At 47.8% G+C, this 19,698-nt stretch overlaps 1 protein-coding gene across 1 annotated transcript in view; it reads right to left on the bottom strand.

The window, feature by feature from the left end:
* ntn2 (netrin 2) overlaps positions 1-19,698 on the bottom strand; it is a 37,445-nt gene that overhangs the window by 8,140 nt on the left and 9,607 nt on the right. The window contains exons 2-4 of the mRNA XM_084039443.1: positions 18,156-19,433; positions 6,676-6,864; positions 460-609 (exon numbers count right to left, since the gene is read on the bottom strand). Of these exons, the coding sequence (XP_083895569.1) occupies positions 460-609; positions 6,676-6,864; positions 18,156-19,206 (1,390 nt within the window). The 5' untranslated portion in view covers positions 19,207-19,433. The remainder of the gene's footprint in view (positions 1-459; positions 610-6,675; positions 6,865-18,155; positions 19,434-19,698) is intronic.

Here is a 19,698-nt window from a genome sequence, read left to right as displayed (position 1 = left end):
AAGATCATGTTTCAGTTTACATCTGCACACACCTTTCGGGCTGTTCTCTATGAAATTATCATCGCTTGTTCCGCGGCCGTACGAACCTACTGTATATATGCGGTGCAGAGACCAGGTTGGGCGTGTCTGTCAGCAGGCCAGAAGGACTTTAGGCTAAAGGGAAGTGTGCTTCCAATTATGCTCTGCAATCTCACTGGGTTTGAGTATGTGCTGCATTACGTGTAGTTCACTATGCAACTATTAATTAAGCCTTTTGTTGTGTTATGTTCTTTACAAAAGGAGCTTTTCCGTGTTTAGCAGTTGTATTACAGTGACTCGTTGCCAAGACGATTAAATGAAGGTGAAGATGGTGCCATGCAGTGACTGGCAGTGGTGTGTGTGTATGTGTGTGTGTGTGTGTGTGTGTGTGTGTGTGTGTGTGTGTGTGTGTGTGTGTGCGTGTGTGTGTGAGTCACTCACTTATACAGGGGGCCACGGGGGACCGGCTCTGCTGGTAGCCCTTGGCGCACCGGTTGCAGGTGATGCCGGTGACGCCGTCCTTGCAGGGGCACTGGCCTGTGGTCTGGTTGCACGTCTTGCCTGCCGCGCCCACAGGGTGGCAGTCACAGGCTGAGGGGGGGGGGGGGGGGTTTGGGGACAGGTGTGAAGAGGGGAGGGAGGGTTGTGATATAAGAAAGAAGGCATACAGTATATTAGATCTCATTAAACGCAATGTCAATACGGCACAGACACAAAACACCAGCCAATGAGTTTTAGCAGGGTACTGGGTTCAATCTTGGAATCTTTTGTGGTTTGGCAGCAGACGACGGATATGCATTAGGGCTGAATGTTTGGCTCAGGACTTGGGATTCCCTGAACACTGGGAGGAGTGTAGGGGATGGGGTACTAGTAGAAGGGGAGGGGTTACTAGAAGTAGGGGACGGGGTACTAGTAGTAGGGGACGGGGTACTAGTAGATGGGGGTGGGGTACTAGTAGAAGGGGATGGGGTACTAGTAGATGGGGACGGGGTACTAGTAGAAGGGGACGGGGTACTAATTGTAGGGGATGGGGTACTAGCAGAAGGGGACGGGGTACTAGTAGTAGGGGAGGGGGTACTAGTAGTAAGGGACGGGGGTACTAGTAGAAGGGGATGGGGTACTAGTAGTAGGGGAGGGGGTACTAGTAGAAGGGGACAGGGTACTAGTAGAAGGGGATGGGGTACTAGTAGAAGGGGACGGGGTACTAGTAGTAGGGGACGGGGTACTAGTAGAAGGGGATGGGGTACTAGTAGAAGGGGATGGGGTACCAGTAGAAGGGGACGGGTACCAGTAGAAGGGGACGGGGTACTAGTAGAAGGGGACAGGGTACTCGTAGAAGGGGACGGGGTACCAGTAGAAGGGGACGGGGTACCAGTAGAAGGGGACGGGGTACTAGCATGTAGTGCATTGCTGCCGGTAGACCCAGAACGGCCCACTGTGCCCTCCTTTCCCGCCATGTGCCTGCCTGGTGACACACGCTCTGCTTTTTCATTGCTTCCCGAAAGTTCAGTCAATGCCCAGCAAATGCCAACAGCAATAAGCAACGCTCCGGTCACCTCGCTTTGGCGAGGCTTTTATGACTTTTGGTGGTTCTAGGCAATTTATTCAAGTCCCCTTAAGCAACGTGAGGCTTTTTTTTTTGCTTTAAAGAGCTGTTTAATACAAGAGCTGGCGCGCTGGTCCGAAGCATTCTCAGAGAGCTTTACAAGATGTTGGAGGGGAAGACGGGTAGAGAGGCGAAGCAACATATCGGAGGGTGAGAAGTGAAGGGGAGGATCGGCGAAGAAAAAAAGGGGAGAGACAGCGCGTCAGTGTAGTCCAAACAGAGCCTCCGGTGTGCTCAGCAGCATAAACAACAGCAAATTTAACCAAACTGTGGCTTCTCTGACTCCGCTAAATAAACAGACATTTGTTCGTTGAGTAATAAACGCATACTTAACATTTCACAGCAATCCAGCCAGACAAACACATCAGTGACATATCAAAACAAATGTGAGGCTCTCACATCTTCTTGAGCCGTCTTCAGGGGAGTGTGACTGATTGGTTTTCGCTTCAAATTTGACACTCTCCGTCCGGATCAACACAAGAGTACAGAGAAGTATCCTTTCCTGTCTTATCTGCTGACATGCTGCCAGAAATACAACAAACCCGTGAAATGCAAGATGAACATTCTGCCCTTTTTCCCCCTGATTTTCAATACAATTCTTTTTGGGAAAAAACAGGCACAGGCTAGTGCAACATCACAAGAGTAAACGGAGAGTGACTCAACTGTAACACGATGACTGTAATTGTCCAAGCTTATCAAGAAAAGACAAGAAAGGCCGCAATTACACTTTGGGGGGAAAAACCCTGTAACCCAACAGTTTGTTACAGGGTTTGCCAGAGGAAGGCAGCTGCTAACACGCCATAGTTTCTTCCCACCGCTTGATGGAACTGTGAATGTGTTTATTTTGCTCCGGACATATTTTCGCCGCTACAACAGAGAGAGAGAGCTGAGGACCCTACCACCTGTCGACTGGGGCAAAAGGAAGGGGTTTTAAATGGCTGAAACTGACCCAGGAGTGATCGCGTGTGTCTGGCGGCGGGGCGGGGGAGGGATTACCGGCGGCTCAGATCTTCGGAAAAACGTTTGCCTTTTTTTTTTTTTTTAGCAATCCCAACCGGTCCACAGGTGTCAAAGCGGCCCGCTCCGTTTGAAGCCGCGCACACAGAGACGTAAATCTGATGCTCCGGCGTCCGTGCAAAATCCCCAGCATTCGAGTCACGCAGGCCTGACCCAGGGGGAACTGGGTGACTTGACTGACCTGAAGGGAATACACATCTGCATAAGGCAGGATGTCAGAGGTCGAGTCAACAAAGGTCTCCCCGCTGGTTTTTGATGATCTGTGCCAACCACATGTACATCCTCACCCCCATACTGACCCCGTATCAGTCAGACCTCCTGCCACCGTCACCAGGTACGACCACAGATTTCAGAATCTCTGTCACTCCTAGAGTTTGTGCCCCCCCACACGTTCTTTCCCAGTGAAATGATTTGTCCAAAGCACATGTGGGGATAAACCCCCCGTTATTCGATCCGTCTGATGCAAGTCTGGAGTTGGTCTGTCATGCCTGCCGAGACATGTGGCCATTGTTTCCCCCTGCTGATCACAGAACAGCACAAGCTATCAAACACAATCCGGTCAGTTTGAACAAGGCGTGTTAGACGTTCTCACTTCCTTTCTAAAAAAAAATAAAATAATTGACTGCAAAGACATAAGAGTTTACTGTCGGATTCCACATTAAGTAAACAACCAGGCACTGCCAGATCCAAGCGGCCTGTAAGAGAGGCAGACTGGGGGGACGGAGGTGGTGGTGTCAATCTCCACCCCCGCCTCTCCTCCTTGAACTGTTTTTTTCTGAAGTTTTATGTGCAGGGGGCTCGGGCCAGTTAAGAAGCAGTAAAAACGTCCTCAGAGGTTGATGACTTTTCAAGCCTTCGCGCCTGCAGACGTGACAGGCACTGTGTTGGGATTTGTAGTCCTTTGACAGGCCGCGTTTAACTGTTTGGTGTTTGCATGTGTGCGTGCACATGGGGCCGAAGTACTTGCGAGGACTGCTCTTTGTCTGCAGTTATTGGCAGTTGCCACATTCGGAGAGGGCTGGTGTTATTTGTGCCCCCGGTCGGACACGTGTTTTTTATCAGCCGTGTATGTTCTGCTGGCTGTTTAATTGTGTAAGTAAATAAAACGTGTTAGAAAATGTGCATTCCTTAGTCATTATAAAGCCTGGTTTCACAAATTGGTGAATGAATAACACGCCACTTACTTAAAGCATATTTTGTTTTTTGCATGTCATTTAACGGCAAAAGACTACTAAAGTGTTCTGAAAGTTAGCTGATGCAGTATAAACACACAGGTAAGTCACACAGAGATGAGGACTTTCACCCAGGAGGCGACAGTTCGTGTCCCGTGTGAAACCAAAAGTTGATTTACGTGAACAAACATCTTTATTTTTCACCCAAACCATGATCTTTCCCTCAACGTTCAACCACGTAGTTTGGAATTCACAGTGTTAACCACATGTGCGTCCTTCTGTGTTAGCAATCAGAATGGGGGGTTATATGACACGCGAAAAGCTTAAAATGCCTGACATAACACACAGAAAATCTCCTTAAAAGCATCATGCTATTTCTACATTCCTATGAGATCATGTTGTTGCATTAAAACAAGAGATGAAATTAAGTCATTCTTGTGCACAAATTCTCGCACGACTAAACTGTTTAGCATTATTTTAGCATTTAAAGTGATCACGCTATGTTGAAGGACTGAAGAATAGTACAGCTGCACCCTTTCAGTGACATCCGAGATTAAAATCCTGAGGTTACAAGAACTGGCTAAACTTGATACTAACGTTAGAGAAATGGTGTAATTCACCCTGGAGGATCACAGTTTTTATACTGCTTTAGGCCGGGTACTATGTTACTGGGCTAACATTACCCTTAGAACTAGGTTGCGTAACTTTTCTGTCCGCAGTGTTTTCTGACAGCAAAGATCCTCATGCCCTGCTTCAGACATTTGAGACATACGGCCGGTGTGGTTTATGTTGGCCAGCATCGCTTCACTTAGACCGTAGCCTCGTTTTTAATGCCTTTTATCAATGTTCTCTGTGGTCAACGGATACCAGCTGTACAGCTTGGATTCGCATAAAAACCTTGTATTTTTGAAGAGCTCACGTACTCCAGCCAGGGCTGTGATGTTTCTGCTCACTGTTTTAACCCTTGTGACACAGTAAAGGGCTGGTGGAGCGGCTGGTGTCTGGGCATCTGGAGCCCTGCTTTGTGAACGTGGGAGGTAAGTGACGGTGCAGGAGAGAGTCATACACAGTTTCTTGAGACACCAACTTCAGAGCAGGTCGCATTAGAAACAGACATTGGCCTGTTCGCCCTCTCAGAGCTCACACCCCCCTGTCTCGCCCTTTACAAAAACACCTGTATTTTATCGCTGTTTCAGACGTGACCCCCTTTAGACATACCGCTCCTTTGACCTCTACCTTGACCCTGACACGTTGAGATAAAACATGGAGGGCAAAAAAAAAAGAGCTGAAAAATAAAAAAAACTGTTTTACAGGCTTGTAATGAGTCACGGTGAGACAAATCAGAAGAGGAGACGGTGGTTATAAACAATCACGGAGAAGATGGAGATGAAAAAAAAGTGAGCAAGGGCTTAGGCGGAGGAGAACGACGGCTCCTAGAAGGCTGGCGGAATTGCTCTGATCAATCATGGAGCCAGACGCTCGGCGAAGCCTATGCAGACGTTAACTTTCATTTCCGTCACATCTGGGGGCCTTTGTGAGGGAGGCAGATAAACTGTTTACCACCTGATCATAAGGCTTTGATAAGGACAAATTGCAGCACCTAGGCAGGCGGGGGGGTTGGGGGTATCGCACTCCGATGTAATGCAGGAAATGGAAGAAGAGGGGAACAATTTGCACACGGGGAATACAAGCCTCAGGACTGATCTCCAGTCAGGACTGAGGCGGATCTCTTTTCCAACAGTGTTTTGGTGCAGCAACAGGTCAAATGACTTCAGTTTTAAGGTATGTGATTTAAGACACTGGAGTTTTTTTTTTTGCCATTACATGATGAATGGCTCAACATCTCAGCGCAACTAACATGGGCAAGTGTGGCCTGGTACCGTGCCATTTCTAACCTCCCGGTGTTCGGTTTCAGCTTGGGTCGGCTGCAAGAAGGAAAACTGAGCAGAAAGCCAGCGGGAGCTTTTCAAGCGAAAGATCTTCACGGCTTTGAGCGCTGGCAGCTCTCGCTAATGCCGTTTATTATTTTTCTGGAAGTGATTCTTTACCTTCATCGGGATCAACGGGATACAAAAAATTCTCTCTCTCTCTGCTATTGATTTCGATATTTTTCCTGAACAACAAGTAGGAAGGGAAATGGTGTCATTTCTGCAACGAGTCCAGTGGGAGGAGAGAAACGCTTCCAGCCTAATATCAGGCTGAAAGATATTCACTGCAAAATGTGAAATAATAAAAGGGCTAGAACACATTTTTTCCATGAGAAATTCCTTGGTCAAGTGATAATATTATGTGGTGTGTGGTATGGGGGGAAACATTTGGTGGGACAGCCCAGAAAGGCTTTGGGCAAAGTATCAATTCGTTTCTCTCTGCAAGTTAGACATGCTTTTTTTTCTTTTATTAAAAGTTACCATGACTGTGTATGTTTCCAATCATAACTTTTTCAACTTTTTTTTTTTAGACATGATTACACAAGTGTTAGCAGTGTTAGAGCGTCTCAATCAGCTTTTGTTTGAACGTTTTGTAAACATTTAGCACAGCGCGTTGCCAAATGAAAAGTCAAACTGAGCTTAAAGTAATAACCTGTGACATTTCCACGTAAATAAATATTCATTTTTGCTACTCTATTACTGATTGATATGACACAAACGTAATCTTTGTTCATGAAACCTTTCCATTAGTTGTTGTAAACACAGAGTGGTTGGTAATTCTTTCCAAGGGGAAAATATATACGTGTTTCATGAAGCTGACGGCAGAAGAAACCGTGTTTCATGAGCTGAATGATAAAAGGGACCTTATGAACAGGAAACGCAAGCATGAATAGAACTTTGCCGCATTAACAAATCATTATTTAGGGCCTTTTACCTTTGCAGGCTCGCCGGTGAGTGATGGGTCTGGCCATGTCTCTGTAGAAGCCCTCCTTGCAGTAGTGGCAGTGGCGGCCCGCCGTGTTGTGCCGGCAGTTCATGCAGACCCCTCCGCTCTTCCTCCCGGACAGCTTATACAACTCCATGTTGAAGCGACAGCGACGGGCGTGGAGGTTGCAGTTGCACGCTGCAAACGGGGAAGAGAAGAGGTGAGTAAATGTTAAAAAAAAGTATCTTCAAAGTGCTCATCCTTATAGAGGACACATTGAGGTTAGCTTCGATGAAACGTGTGCATTGCAGTAAAACATATGCTTTCTATACATCACAGGAGAGCTGGCGGAGGTTTTCCAGTAAAGGCGGTGTAATGGTGTGTGGCTCATAATCTGCACTGCGGCCGTGTGCCTGGCCCGCCGTTCCAGAAGTCATCAATCAAAAGTGATATTTGCAGAGCTCATTTTCTCCATTTCATAATTAATGAATTTGGCTTCTCTCGGCCCATTAGATATTAATCACTTGAAAGAGAGACATTCATTTCATGAATCACTGATGAGTAAAGACGCCTAAGATCTATTAAAAGCGGGAGCCATTCTGGGAGAGGAATGGGGCTCGGACGCTGGTTAGAGCTGTCGTCTAAATGAGGCGAGACGCAATATATGGGACACGCGAAGTGAGGTTATAGCTCTCCGCGTGCCCTCGCAGTTCCACTCGAAATCCAGTTGATTCCTTTACGTCTCTTCGCCTCACCGGTCTGACATTATTCATAAAGTACGCTCACTCTCTTCATGTGGGGCTTTTTTTTTTTTGCATTTCAAGTAGCCTAATGAGAAACCTGCCCTTCTTGTTTGTGGAACAGAGTTTGATCCAAGATCCCTCTGCTGGTTAAATTAGAGTCAGACCTGGGACCTGAAGACTTGGCCAAGGCTTCAAAGACGACTGCCGTGGAGCTAAGCTCCAGTTCGGAGTTATCCGCAGATAAATTAGAGACATGTAAACAGCAGCAGAGTTGCTTGTCCAAAAATGTCAACAGTTATGGCAAAAAAAGGGGGCTATTCGGATATTAATTAAGAAAAATGCACTAAGAACGGATGTCAATAATGGGGAATAAGTGAAGACAGGCTGACTGAGTGTGGCTTTGTGTGCAGTACAGGGGCAGTTAGAGAAATATTTTTACTTTTGTGAGTCAGAAACGGAAACAAAAATAACTTTACGCAGAATTTGAAATTCCTCATCCTCACTAGCTGACGCATTCTGCTGCAGCCAAGGTCGGTTCTGCAGTTACACTGAGCTCAATGATCCGTATGTTAGATGAGTTCCTTGCAGTTGATCAAAAATGACTCATCAAGACATTCATGGCTCTCTCACAAGAGGAGAACGACTTGAACGCACACACACACACACACACACGTGAAGTAATATGCCAGCAGTGAATGATATGTAACCTCCATCTCCACTGAAGGGGAAGCCTGGCAACAAGTTGGGAGAGGCCCAGTTTTCCCTGGTTTGCAGACCCTGGAAAAAAAGGGGGAGCACATTCCCAGACTGTTTCCCAATTCCATCTGGTTATTACATGGTCCAATTTGTATGGAATTCTGCAGTTAATGAAACGCTCTTTCATGTTGGATGGATCCATATCGAACGCTGTTCGTGTAAAAGACAGCGCTGGGTGTTTCGCTGTGCTCTGCTGAACTGGGAAGCCCAAGATGAGGGTTGACCTTTGACCCTGGAGAAAAATATAGATGTGTAGGATACTTTTTTTTTTTTTTAATCTCAAGTGATCTGCGTTTGAACTGAAAAAAAAAATGACACCAGATTGATGCCGATCCTTGTGCATGCGTGTGTGGTGTGTATCTAGTGTGTAACAACTAAACAGCCTGTCCAACTGAATGTGATAAAGAACACACCAGCCTTGGTGAGTGGTTGAGGGGGGGGTCTAGGAGGGTGGACCGTGATTATGATCAAGCGTCTCAAACACACACACAGCTGTGAGCACTTGTGTCCATTAACACCTTGTAGCAAGAACATGAAAGCCATGGATCACATTTTCTTCCTGGCCAAAGTACCGACAGCACCTCTTATTGCATCTCCTCGATTCGCCGCCGTGCAACAAGATCGGCCAACAAAGTCCGAAAGCGGGAGACGATACATTCGAGTGTGGAGAATCGAAAGAAAGCTCCAGAATCGAACCTTTAAATGATTTTAGCATGTTTTAGCAGCGATGGCTTTAACAGTCGGACCTTTTTCACGGGACAGACAGATGCTGAGGGAATGAGTGGCAGAAATAAAATGTAAAAAAAAAAAGAGATGAATGAAAATGTGATCTCAGGTTGACCGAGAAAAAATAAATAAGCAAAAAGCAGAGTGTTTGTATGTGTACCTGTGTGTTTGTGTGTGTGTGTGTGTGTGTGTGTGTGTGTGTGTGTGTGTGTGTGTGTGTGTGTGTGTGTGTTTTCTATGGTGTACATGCTGTGTGTAGTTAACTCCAGCCCGGAGCTGCAGCTGCCCAAAGGATCCTGGAATGTTTATGGGTTTGTTTTGAAGTGCTTATGAACACACACACACACACACACACACACACACACACACACACACACACACACACACACACACACACACACACACACACACACTCTGACCATCCCCCCCCCTCCACACACACACACACCCACACACACACCAAACCCACCACACCCACCACCGCAGCAGCCCCCTCACCCAAATTAGGCTCAGCGGGGATAACTGAACACTGTTGAAGGCCATTTTTCAATTCATTAACACATCAAAGCCTCACTAGTGCGCCACAAAAAGAACACTCACTAATTCTTATCAGTTTGAGAGAGAGAAAAACAGACACTCGCGTGTCGTTCCGAGTTCTGTGGGTGGAAGACAAGAGTCGGCAAAGAAAGAGAAATCCTTCGGCGAGCGCCGCCTCCTTTGTGGGTCAGTGTCCGTTTCAAGGATGCGTAAAATCTGGTTCCTCCAGTTGTCACGGAAATGAAACAACAAACACAAGTTCGGGGCTTGGCGAACAGAGGGATGCTGCTACAAAAATACAAAAAGGAAGGGATGACAGAGGAGCGAGAACCCATAGGAAAATATTAGAGCGGAGATTAGTTGCACCACCTTGTCATCACAGCGAACAGCGCCAAATGCAAATTTGGGATGGAACTGCTCTAGTAAATGTTCGCAGGCGTCTCAGTTGGTGACCTAGGCGGCGCTTACTTACGTTAAGTACAGGTAAACAAAGGTAGATTAACTAGAACACACCGCTGTTCTATTTCAACTTTCACAACAGGTGCCTCGACAAGTAAATGTGCTCCGAACAAGCTCGTGAACTGTTCCGTCATATGACGAGTTGGCCCGCGAAGAGTGCACTCAACAAATAAAATGCAAGTGTGTTTGTGGAGCGCGCAGCCTCTCTGTTCCCCTCCATGTGTCAGGGATAAATCTAACCTCATTTTTCCTTCGGCTCCACCAAAGCCAAGCCGGTAAGCACAGCCAATTGATTTTGGACGCCTGCGCAAAACCCAAATCCCATGGCTAAAATTGGTTCTTGAAAATAGAAAAGGGCCACTCTCCCAGCACCAGCTCTCCCCTCTCGGGCCCCCGGCCGCGGTCCAGATCTGCTGCAGCCCCCCTTGGGTGCCCTCTCAGCCTGGCCAAACAGTCTCTGCTCTATGGGTTGCTGCCATCATGTGTGTGTGTGTGTGTGTGTGTGTGTGTGTGTGTGTGTTTGGGTGAGTTTGGGTGTGAGTTCCGCCTGGCTGCTCCAGCCACCTGCTCAGGGCACTGGGGGGGAACACCCGGTTAATTAGCTCCTCATTAGAGCCAAGCCAGTGTACAGTGTGGATAAACACACACACACACACACACACACAGATATGAGAGAGAGAGAGAGAGAGAGAGAGAGAGAGAGAGAGAGAGAGAGAGAGAGAGCAGTAGTAACTGCTCACAAAATGACGTGGATCAAGTAACAAAGATGCAAAAAAAAAAAAAGAGAAGTCAAACAGGAGTGAGACTTAAACGCCACCGGGTCTGTAGACTCTAATGAGCTGTGGACAACAAGCTGAGACCAAGATTTAAGAACTCCGAGCTGAGGCCTAACAGGAAACTACAACTCCTGTAGCCCCGCTGTGTGCGTTACGTGGACCGTGCTGTGATGTACACAGGAGCTTCTACCTCTCTTCGCAGCGAAGCCACTTCAGAGCCACTTGCGCTTTCCCTCTCTTCCACACAGACATCCTTCACGTCTCGCTTTTACACCACAGCCCTCCCCGCCTTCCACTGGTCTCTGCGGTTAGCCTCACGCCGTGGGCTTAAGAGCCGGCTCTTAGGAGCCCTTTTGAACTGAGAGTCCCCTTAATTCCCCTCCCACCCCTCCCCTAAGCCTCCTTCCCCTCTCCTCTTACTTTCACGAGACCCCATCTCAAATACTCTCACACGTTGCCTCTCCCTCCTTCTGCTCGTCTCCTTCCCCAACCGTTTTCTCTGATCCATCCTTTCCTCCATCTCCCCTTTCTCACTCTCTCTCTCTGGATGGCATCAGGCAGGGAAAGATTTAACGAGATTAGTCTGGAGGGTTGCCATGTTGGGGGGCCTGGTGTCAGTGGAGAGTTGAGTCCTGAGCTCTGTTCCCTCTCTCTGGTCCACTTCACTTCTTCACATCTAAACATTGTTATCTGTGTCCTGCCGTTGCCTTCGCTCTCTGTCTGTCTCGGTTGCTCTTTTCCCCCGCAGTCCTAAGCACAGTGGGCAGAAGTAGACGACCGTTGTGCAATCAAATTATCATGGCGAATCAGTAAGAAACTGAGGTAAAACAGATGTATCTTTGCATTTTCTTGGCATACAGAGCCGTGAGGTTCAGTCTGGGGGGATGCATGTGATGCCTGGGCTAGTTTAGAAAATACAAAGAGACGGATGGAATCTTCTGTGTAAATTCACAGAGACGACAGCAGAATTGCTGAGGGTAAACCAAATATTTTTCTCTGAGCAAGTTTGTGACGCAGGCGTGCATGTGAATGCACAGAAAGCAAAAAAATGTCCCGGCCTGGGCTTTGCATCCTCCAATTTCCAAAATGCACCTCAGTAGCATATTTTGTTAGACCCTTCGTGTCAGCTAAAAGCCATTTCAACCCTCCACCACCAGCTGGGCTTTCTGCAAATATCCCTGAGTCAATTCGAAGTTACCCTGATGACATCATCAGAAGGGCTAAACCAATTGATTATCCGATTCATATTGATCTTCATTTGAAAGATACGATATCGATTCATAAAATCCTTAGATAGATCTTTATGCTGTTTCCTGTAACCTGGACAAAAGCAGAGCAGTATGCAAGATGTACAAACTTGAAAATACCATCCTCTCTGCTCAGGAGAATGTAATATATGGCATTTCTGACCTCATTCAGAAGAGGCTTTAGGGTTACGGTACCAGCGTACCGTACCAGGCTATACCAGTCTATGCCAGATGCATAGCTTGAAATGTCTCTGGCAGGCTGGCGGAGCTCAGCTCTATCTACCTCGCTCAGGTGGTGATGTGAACCTACGGTGTTTGGATGGGTAGGCTGCAGGGACTCCCACCCCCTGTTTGTTAGACAGGGCAAGTTAAACCGCCAGGGAGAGCTCCATATGAGGAGGATTGACCAAGCCAACCTTTTCACTCCATCCAGATCCAAGTACTGTCCACATTGTTGGGGGGAAGGAATAATCCTGTGAGCCATGGTGGCTTCTCTAAGCTGCACAACAGTACAGCGAAAGGAAGGGTGTATCGTCCTGGCCCGCCAACGCAGCAGCAGCCCGACAAAATATAGCCTCCGTTCATCCTCCAACAAGGCAATCCGACTAAACCGAAAGTCCAGCATGTCATCGTCATGGTGACATTCGGCCAGCCCCGGCAGATGGCTAACAGTCAACACAGCCAACCACTCCATGTACTGCATATGCTCCACCTCGCTACCAACAGAGACTTCAACCGGGAGCTCCTTGACGTCGGACTCAGCCAAAGCTGGAATCTCTCACCTCGGGAGAGGATTATGCTGTGCGGCGGTCATTTCCAGCACGAATGTGACCTGCCCTCTTTAGGGTTGATTTGCCAGAGCAAGCAACAAAACACACAGGGCTCAGGCTCCAACGATGTTCTCTTGGCGTGGACGATCCGCAGACAAAAGGTGTGTTTTACATATAAAGAGAAGCCGCACCGCTAAGGACAAGGGGCGAACAGAAGACTTCTTCTTTACTTGTCTACACCTGGTGCGCACCTCAAGACTAGGGTTCATGACAACAGACTCAAAATTGGCGGTCTGCAGGGAGCTGCATAGGCTAACACTAATAGGAACAGTTAAATCAACATTGAGCACGTGCCACAGAGCTAACTGGCTAACTAGCCCAACTCAGCATAGGTGTTCTTCGCAAGTTGAAGAGGGACGACGAACTGAGGGACGACTGTGGTCATCTGCTTTAAAAAGGCGTGAATTGAGGTGTGTTCAGGTACGTGGGGCGTGATACAGTTAACAGTTAAAAAGGAGTAGAGCCATTATTCTGCACCCATTGTTAAAAAAACAACATATTTTCTTTCTCTGAATATCACTGCCACCAGAAACACCATGTGACAGCCAAAAACCACATATTTTCTCAGGCATTAGAGCAGAGAGGCCTGCAACAGCATGAAAAAAGGCAAACTGTTACCAAAAACACAGAGAATTCAACAAGAGGGGGAGAAAAAGGCTGATTTCAGCAAAAAAAAGAGAAATATATATGAAATACAAGAGGAGGTAGCACACGGGAAAATGTCCAGGCAGAGAGTTAATCTTTGACAAGAGTCAGTTACACAAGGATGGAGGGGAAGAGAGCGCCGGCGGTGACGGGCACCTCGGGAGGTGATTGCTACCATCTGTGGGGGGAAAGTCAATGGGGGCCTGCGGGGAGAGCGTGGTGGGTACACTGCAGCTCCACCAGTTTGCTTTGGCACGGGGATGAAACGCTACATTGCACTACTAGATTACATGTACACGTGCACAAAAGCAGGGAGATGCACAGCATTATCCAAGGGATCCAGCATTTCTTAACCCGGCTGACATTGATGTTGTTATTTGACACTTTGCCGCCCGTAACATTTGCTTCACCGTGTTCCCCTGCTTGCCAGAGAGCCTTTACGCGTGGCTTCATATAACAGGAAAAGCATCAGTCCCTTGTGGGTGAGGCCTCGGACCAAAGTTAGGGAATAAAAAATAAGAGCAAAGCTGGAGTACAAACCGATCAAATGGACCCTGATGTCTCAGCTGGATAAAAGAAAGGTGTCTCTTGCTTTGAAACTCACACACCTCATGTGTGTTGGCCTCGCTGTGGCGTAGCAGCGCCTACGCCTCACGCTAACCACCCCAGAGGCATCGTTTTCCTTTTTTTCATAGGGCTGTTGATTTTAGAACAACATTCCTCGGCTGTGTAATTATTTGAAAGCACAGGAGATTTCTTTTTCAAAATCACTTTCTTTCCCTCCACCACCACCAACACCCCCAACACACACACACACACTCACGCAATCATCTCTTGCTCATGTGCGTGTTGCGCTGTAAGTGTTGGTTCCTCGTTAGCCTCCAGCGACAGGCGGCGGCGGGAGGGTCTTTAAGTCAATTAACGAAAGTAGGAACATGGCATGTAATAATACCAATGCAGCTCTGGCTTTTTTCATCCTCACTCGTCTATATTCTGCATCTCATGGAGTGTCATATAAACGTTGCCCTCTAGAGACATTCAGCTGCGTTTCAGCTGACCTTGGAGGAGAATTCAGGCTGCTGTGTGCCGGATTCTCAGGGTTCAGTGTGGAAATTCAAGGCAATCCGGTGAGGTTGACTTTGTTCTACCAAAGACCCCGAAAACATTGTTTCGGAACAAAAGCACACAAACTTAGCAATGGCTTCATGCGTGGTGTGTTTGAGGGAATGTTTTGATCACCAAAAAAGTGTTGTGAAGAATCTAAAACTGGAATGTGGGCCTGACCTCTGCTTGCCCTCGCTAGTGGATGTGGAGGGAGGGGTAACGGTGTGAAAGGATGGAGGCCTATTTAGAAATTCTAATCAGCATCAAAAAACCCCATCTGCCCCTTGTTGGTGAGGGAAATGAAGAGGGAGGGAAATAAAAGAGAGAGAGAGTTAGTGCTTCTGTGGTCTTCGGAGTTTCCACAGCTCCGTACTGATCCGAGGACTCATTTCTGAGCCCGCGTTCCAGAGCATGTGTTCCTGGCTGGCCTCTTTCTCTGACACACAAGCACACACGCACCTCTGCTGGATCCTCACTGCTCTCCCTAAGAAACCCATCTGTCAAATCCCCCCTAATTCCAGCTAATGGTTTCCAAAAAGGCAGAGGCTGAACCCACCAGAAACCACAAGTCCCCACAAAAAGGGTCTGAGCGGGCTTGTGACGTGGTATGTGCTGCTTGTTCTTCCGCCAATTTCGAAATTCACGTTTTAATGGGGCCGCTCATTCATCAGTGTGGCATATGGGATCTAATAACATCTAATAAGTGAGAAATAACTGTTTTGCTTCAGGTGATGACAAGGACTGGAGTTATTTGGAAGGAAACTCCTCTTCTGTTGCAAAAACACCCATTCAAAATATCCAACACTACACCCAGACTCTGCAGCGGAGCAGCAACACCCAGCTCTGCTGCCAACAGCTGCACACCTGCATTTCTGGCAAATAAGCACCAAAAGGCAACTCAAACAGCCTTCACGTGACCTCTGTGTTCCAATGCTATGAACCAGTGAGCCTGGCGCAACACTGGGAGCAAACCTGGTACCATGGTCCATTAGGGATGGATGGTGTCTGGCCCTGGGCTCGTAGTGTCCCACAGCAGAACTCTGGAGTCCACATGTGGGAAAAGAAGGGCAGGAGAACAGAACAGCTTGGTGCTGCAGGGCCAAGATGGTCCAGGATGTTGCACTGTCGCTGACCCTCTTATACTGGCAGACCTTGGCGGCATGATACACAATCTCCCATTTTAAAGTCAACACAAAGTATTTACATTCCAGCATCGACCATGCTAGCAGAAAAAAAGCCAATACTCCATCACAACCAGTAACCGAATAGCTCTTATCCATCGGTTTCCTCACTCTGTCCCGTGGCGAAGGTCTCAGGGTGGATAAATCATTGCTTTTTCCATCATGTCTCTCTCAATACAAACAAAAAGGCTCCTTTTACGAGGCTGCCCTCTCCGACTTTGTAAACCGACGTCTTGAGGCAGGTTTCATAGCGAAGGGGACGGCAGATGGGGCTCGAGTGTGCATGGCTTGTGTCTCGAGACAGTACACCAGCATGCCAACAGCGCAGACAGTAATCTTGGTGCAGACCATGTCGAACATTGACCAGCGGACAATCAAACCAGCCTGTTGGAGACAATATTTCGTAGTATAGTTATGCAGCGTAAAGATTTAAGTCATGGGAGCAACACTTTGCGAAATCCTTCAAACCGTCTAAAACAATCATGTTTTTAAGCGGTGAAATTGGCTGCCAGGCACATGATGTGTCAAGGGACAGAACCAGAGCTGGGAACAACTATCGATTTGGCTCGACATCTGCCCACTCCGAATTCCTTGTTACCCACAAACCATCTCCCAGTCAGCTAAACCATGTCACCACAGAAGGATCTAGGAGGAGGGCTCTAGTGGCACCTTGGCCTCTTTAACTTACTCTTACACACTTGCCCAGGCAAAATACGTACACCTTGCTGCCACAGTGGCTCTCACTGCAGCCCACCACCTTTATGTGCACTGTGTGTCAGAAAGAAAAGAAAGCGGAGAAGGGGGGTTTAAAATCTCTCCTACTACTTTGACGATATGTTGGATCCAGTTCTACCGGAATAAGCTGTAAAGAGGCTTTTGGAACATGAAATTGAGGACATCTGGGACTGACTTTTTTTGGCTCGTCCGGATGTGTGATCAGGTATAGCGTGCAACTTGCAATAGGCTTTAACTGGCCTGTATCAACACTGGGATTAGGTCATCACAATTGGCCACTGCAGCCAGGCTGTTTAGTCCAGAAATAGTGGATGGAAGTGACATATCAATCCCGCTGAGAAGAGCTCTACGGGAAGCAGGGTGTAACATTTCGGAAACTAGCTATGGGACAAATGAAAGAGGGCGTGTGCAAAAGTACGATGGAGAAAACACGAAGGGATTCACAGGATATTGTTGTAGAAGGGGGCTAGATGTGTAATGTGTGTGTATCCAGTAAGTGAGGGTGTCGAGGGTAGATGAAAAGCCAAAGTGTTGGCATAAGAGGGAATGCTGCCTTCATGGTCTAATGCTAAAAATGGTCTCGCTCCTTTGGCTCTGTCACTGTCTGTCCCTTTAAACAGATCTGGCACTGTTTAATGCTAAATATGATGTCAGGCCAGCTCACCGGGCAATTATAACATGTAAGAAAAATATACACTGTTTTTCAATGTTCTGCTCCTGTTGTTTTTTCTCTCTGGCTGTAATTTTATTTCATTATGGAGAAAGGTTAAAACAGGGACAGTGGTTTCTAATATGGTTTTATTTTTCCTACGCTAACAAATTTTTATGACAAGCAAAATTGACCCGAATTAAGTTCCACCTATGTCTATTTATACTAACAGGAGAAAGGCTGTTAAAATGACCACCAAAGAAACATCCACATATTAGAGAATGCAGTCCTGCTGAAAACGTGGCTCATGCGGCATGTGTTTTAAACCCACCCACAGCCGTGAAATTAACATGTGCGTTAAATATCACATAAAAGCCTGAATCCAGCACAAATGTAATCCATTTACATTAACAAAAATTGCCACAGAAATTGCTTGAAATTTTACTTGGCAAACGTTTTCGGAGCATGTCCGGATGACTTTTACAGAGCATGTCTTGAAGGAAAGGCAAACAACTGCCAAATAACATTCTTGGATGACTTAGCTGTAGCCGTGTGCCAATGACTCGAGCTGTTGTCATCCACTGTTTAGACTTGCTTGTGAAAAAGAGGGGTTTTTTTCACGGACAGCTTAGCAAGCATGATTTTTACTAAGAGCAGGGCTGTTTCCCTCCGGAGGAACGGCAAATAGAAGGGGCTGGTCGGAAATGCAAGGAAAAGGATGGGCCTTGTGTTTTCAGAGACGTTGCCAAAGTTGCAAAGCTCAACCACTACGTGCTAAACGCGACTCCTCACCTGTACAAACACAAACCCATCCGGTATGTTCTGGCAACACTCTTAATTACCCCTGTGACAGTCAAAAACAGGTCACCACAGTTACATTTCTGCTTTTCGTTTTTCTTTTTCCCTCTCTTGAGCTAAGAATTGTGCAGCTGAAGAGTGAGCCGGTCGCTACATATTATATTTACATACTATACTCACATCACCACTGTGTTACGTCTCCTTTCAGAAAACCAGTTGTGCTAAATGTAAGTGTATAATGTTCCACAGCAGACTAACGTGTTGAAAGCACATAACGAATGACAGATAGAGGGAAAGACTTACGCAGACACTCGTTGGCCTCGCGGGCGTTGGCCCTCTGCCACGGCCGGTCATAGTGAAAGGGCTTGCAGCGGTCACATTCAGGTCCCTCCGTGTTGTGCTTGCAGTCACACACCAGTTTGCCTTCCTTGTCTTTCAGGCAGCGGGAGCCGTGCCCGTTGCACTTGCACCTCCCGCCCACCTGGAAGTCTCCCACTGCATAGAAATAAGTTGGCAGCGTCGATGTCACCGCCATGGGGTCTTCGTCCCTCCCGCCGCTGTTGCTGCCAGCCCCCATTCCCAGCTCCCGGGGCAGCTGGGGCCGGCTGAAGACCACGCGGATGTCGGTGACCGTCACCCAGTCCTGAAGGACGGGGCTGTTGTCAAAGTCTTTGCCGGAGGGCCGTCCGTCCAGAGTGCTAAAAGCAATGAGTCCTCCAGAGAGCGGGTAGAGGTCAGTGTGGCCATCTGTGCATTGAGCCTCCTGTTCGTTCTGCTTGGTGATGGCAGCTTTGTTGGGCCGATTGTACAAACGCCGGCACTGCGAGGAGTAGAACTGGTAGGGCATCCAGGTCTTGCCGTAGTCCATGCTCTTGTAGATGGCCAGGGACTCGGGTCGCGGCGAACAGAACTGCAGGCTGACGTAGGTGATCTCAAACTTTTTGCCGAGGGAAAGGGTGAGGGTCACGTTGTGCGGCGAGGTGTTGAGATTCTCCGACTGCCAGCAGGTGAGGTTGTGTGCCGAGTTGAGGTCGGTGAGGTAGGAGGCGGGGTGGGCGCGCCGAGGGTCGGCCGCGTCGCAGATTTGGCACGTGCGCACGGAAGGTCGATCGTCGCCCCGCTCGACCACGCTGCAGGATCGGGACGGAGGCCGGCCGCACATGCTGGACACCATCACCTCCTTGCCGAAGGCGGCGTTGATGAACTCGGGGATGCAGCGGCGGGCCGCACCTGTGTCGTCATAGCAAGGGTCTGGGGGGGTCTGCTGCCCTTGGAAGGGATTGGCGGCGCCGTGGGTGGAGACTGAGCACGCCAGGAGGCACAGGCCCAGCAGGCACCTCCAGGGTTCCCTCATCCTGCTCAGAGGGCCTGGGTGTGTGTGTGTCCAAGTTTATGCACGGGTGAGTCTTTTTGTGTGTGTGTGTGTGTACCCAAAAGTCTGTGTGTTTAAATATGAAGATGTATGTGTCGTCGTGGAGATGTGTGTGTGTGTGACTTTCCTCTAAGTGTATAATTGTGAGGGAATGGAAGCAGAGTGTCTGAGCTCAGTGACCCTTCACTGCAGACCGACTACAGTCCTTCCTGTAAGAGAGAGAAACAAACGCAAAGGTCAATGTCATAGTCATACTTTTACCATAATAGGGTATAAAAAAAGAAAGTGATGCTGATCTCATTTTACTGTATAAAAAAAAAAAGTGCGTATCTCCAAAACTGAATTACATTTGCCCACAGAAAGGAAAATTGAATTGTACCTCTTTTATTGAACAACTCCAAGTGAATGTTTTCATTGACTAAAAGCCTGTCAAAGGACGAGACAGTTAGACGGGGGCCCCCAGAGAAAGGATGT

The sequence above is a fragment of the Eutrigla gurnardus genome (genome assembly GCF_963514095.1).
Source record: "Eutrigla gurnardus genome assembly, chromosome: 22".
Taxonomy (NCBI): domain Eukaryota; kingdom Metazoa; phylum Chordata; class Actinopteri; order Perciformes; family Triglidae; genus Eutrigla; species Eutrigla gurnardus.
The sequence above is the reverse complement of the archived record's forward strand: the minus strand, read 5'-3'. Positions and strand labels throughout refer to the sequence as shown.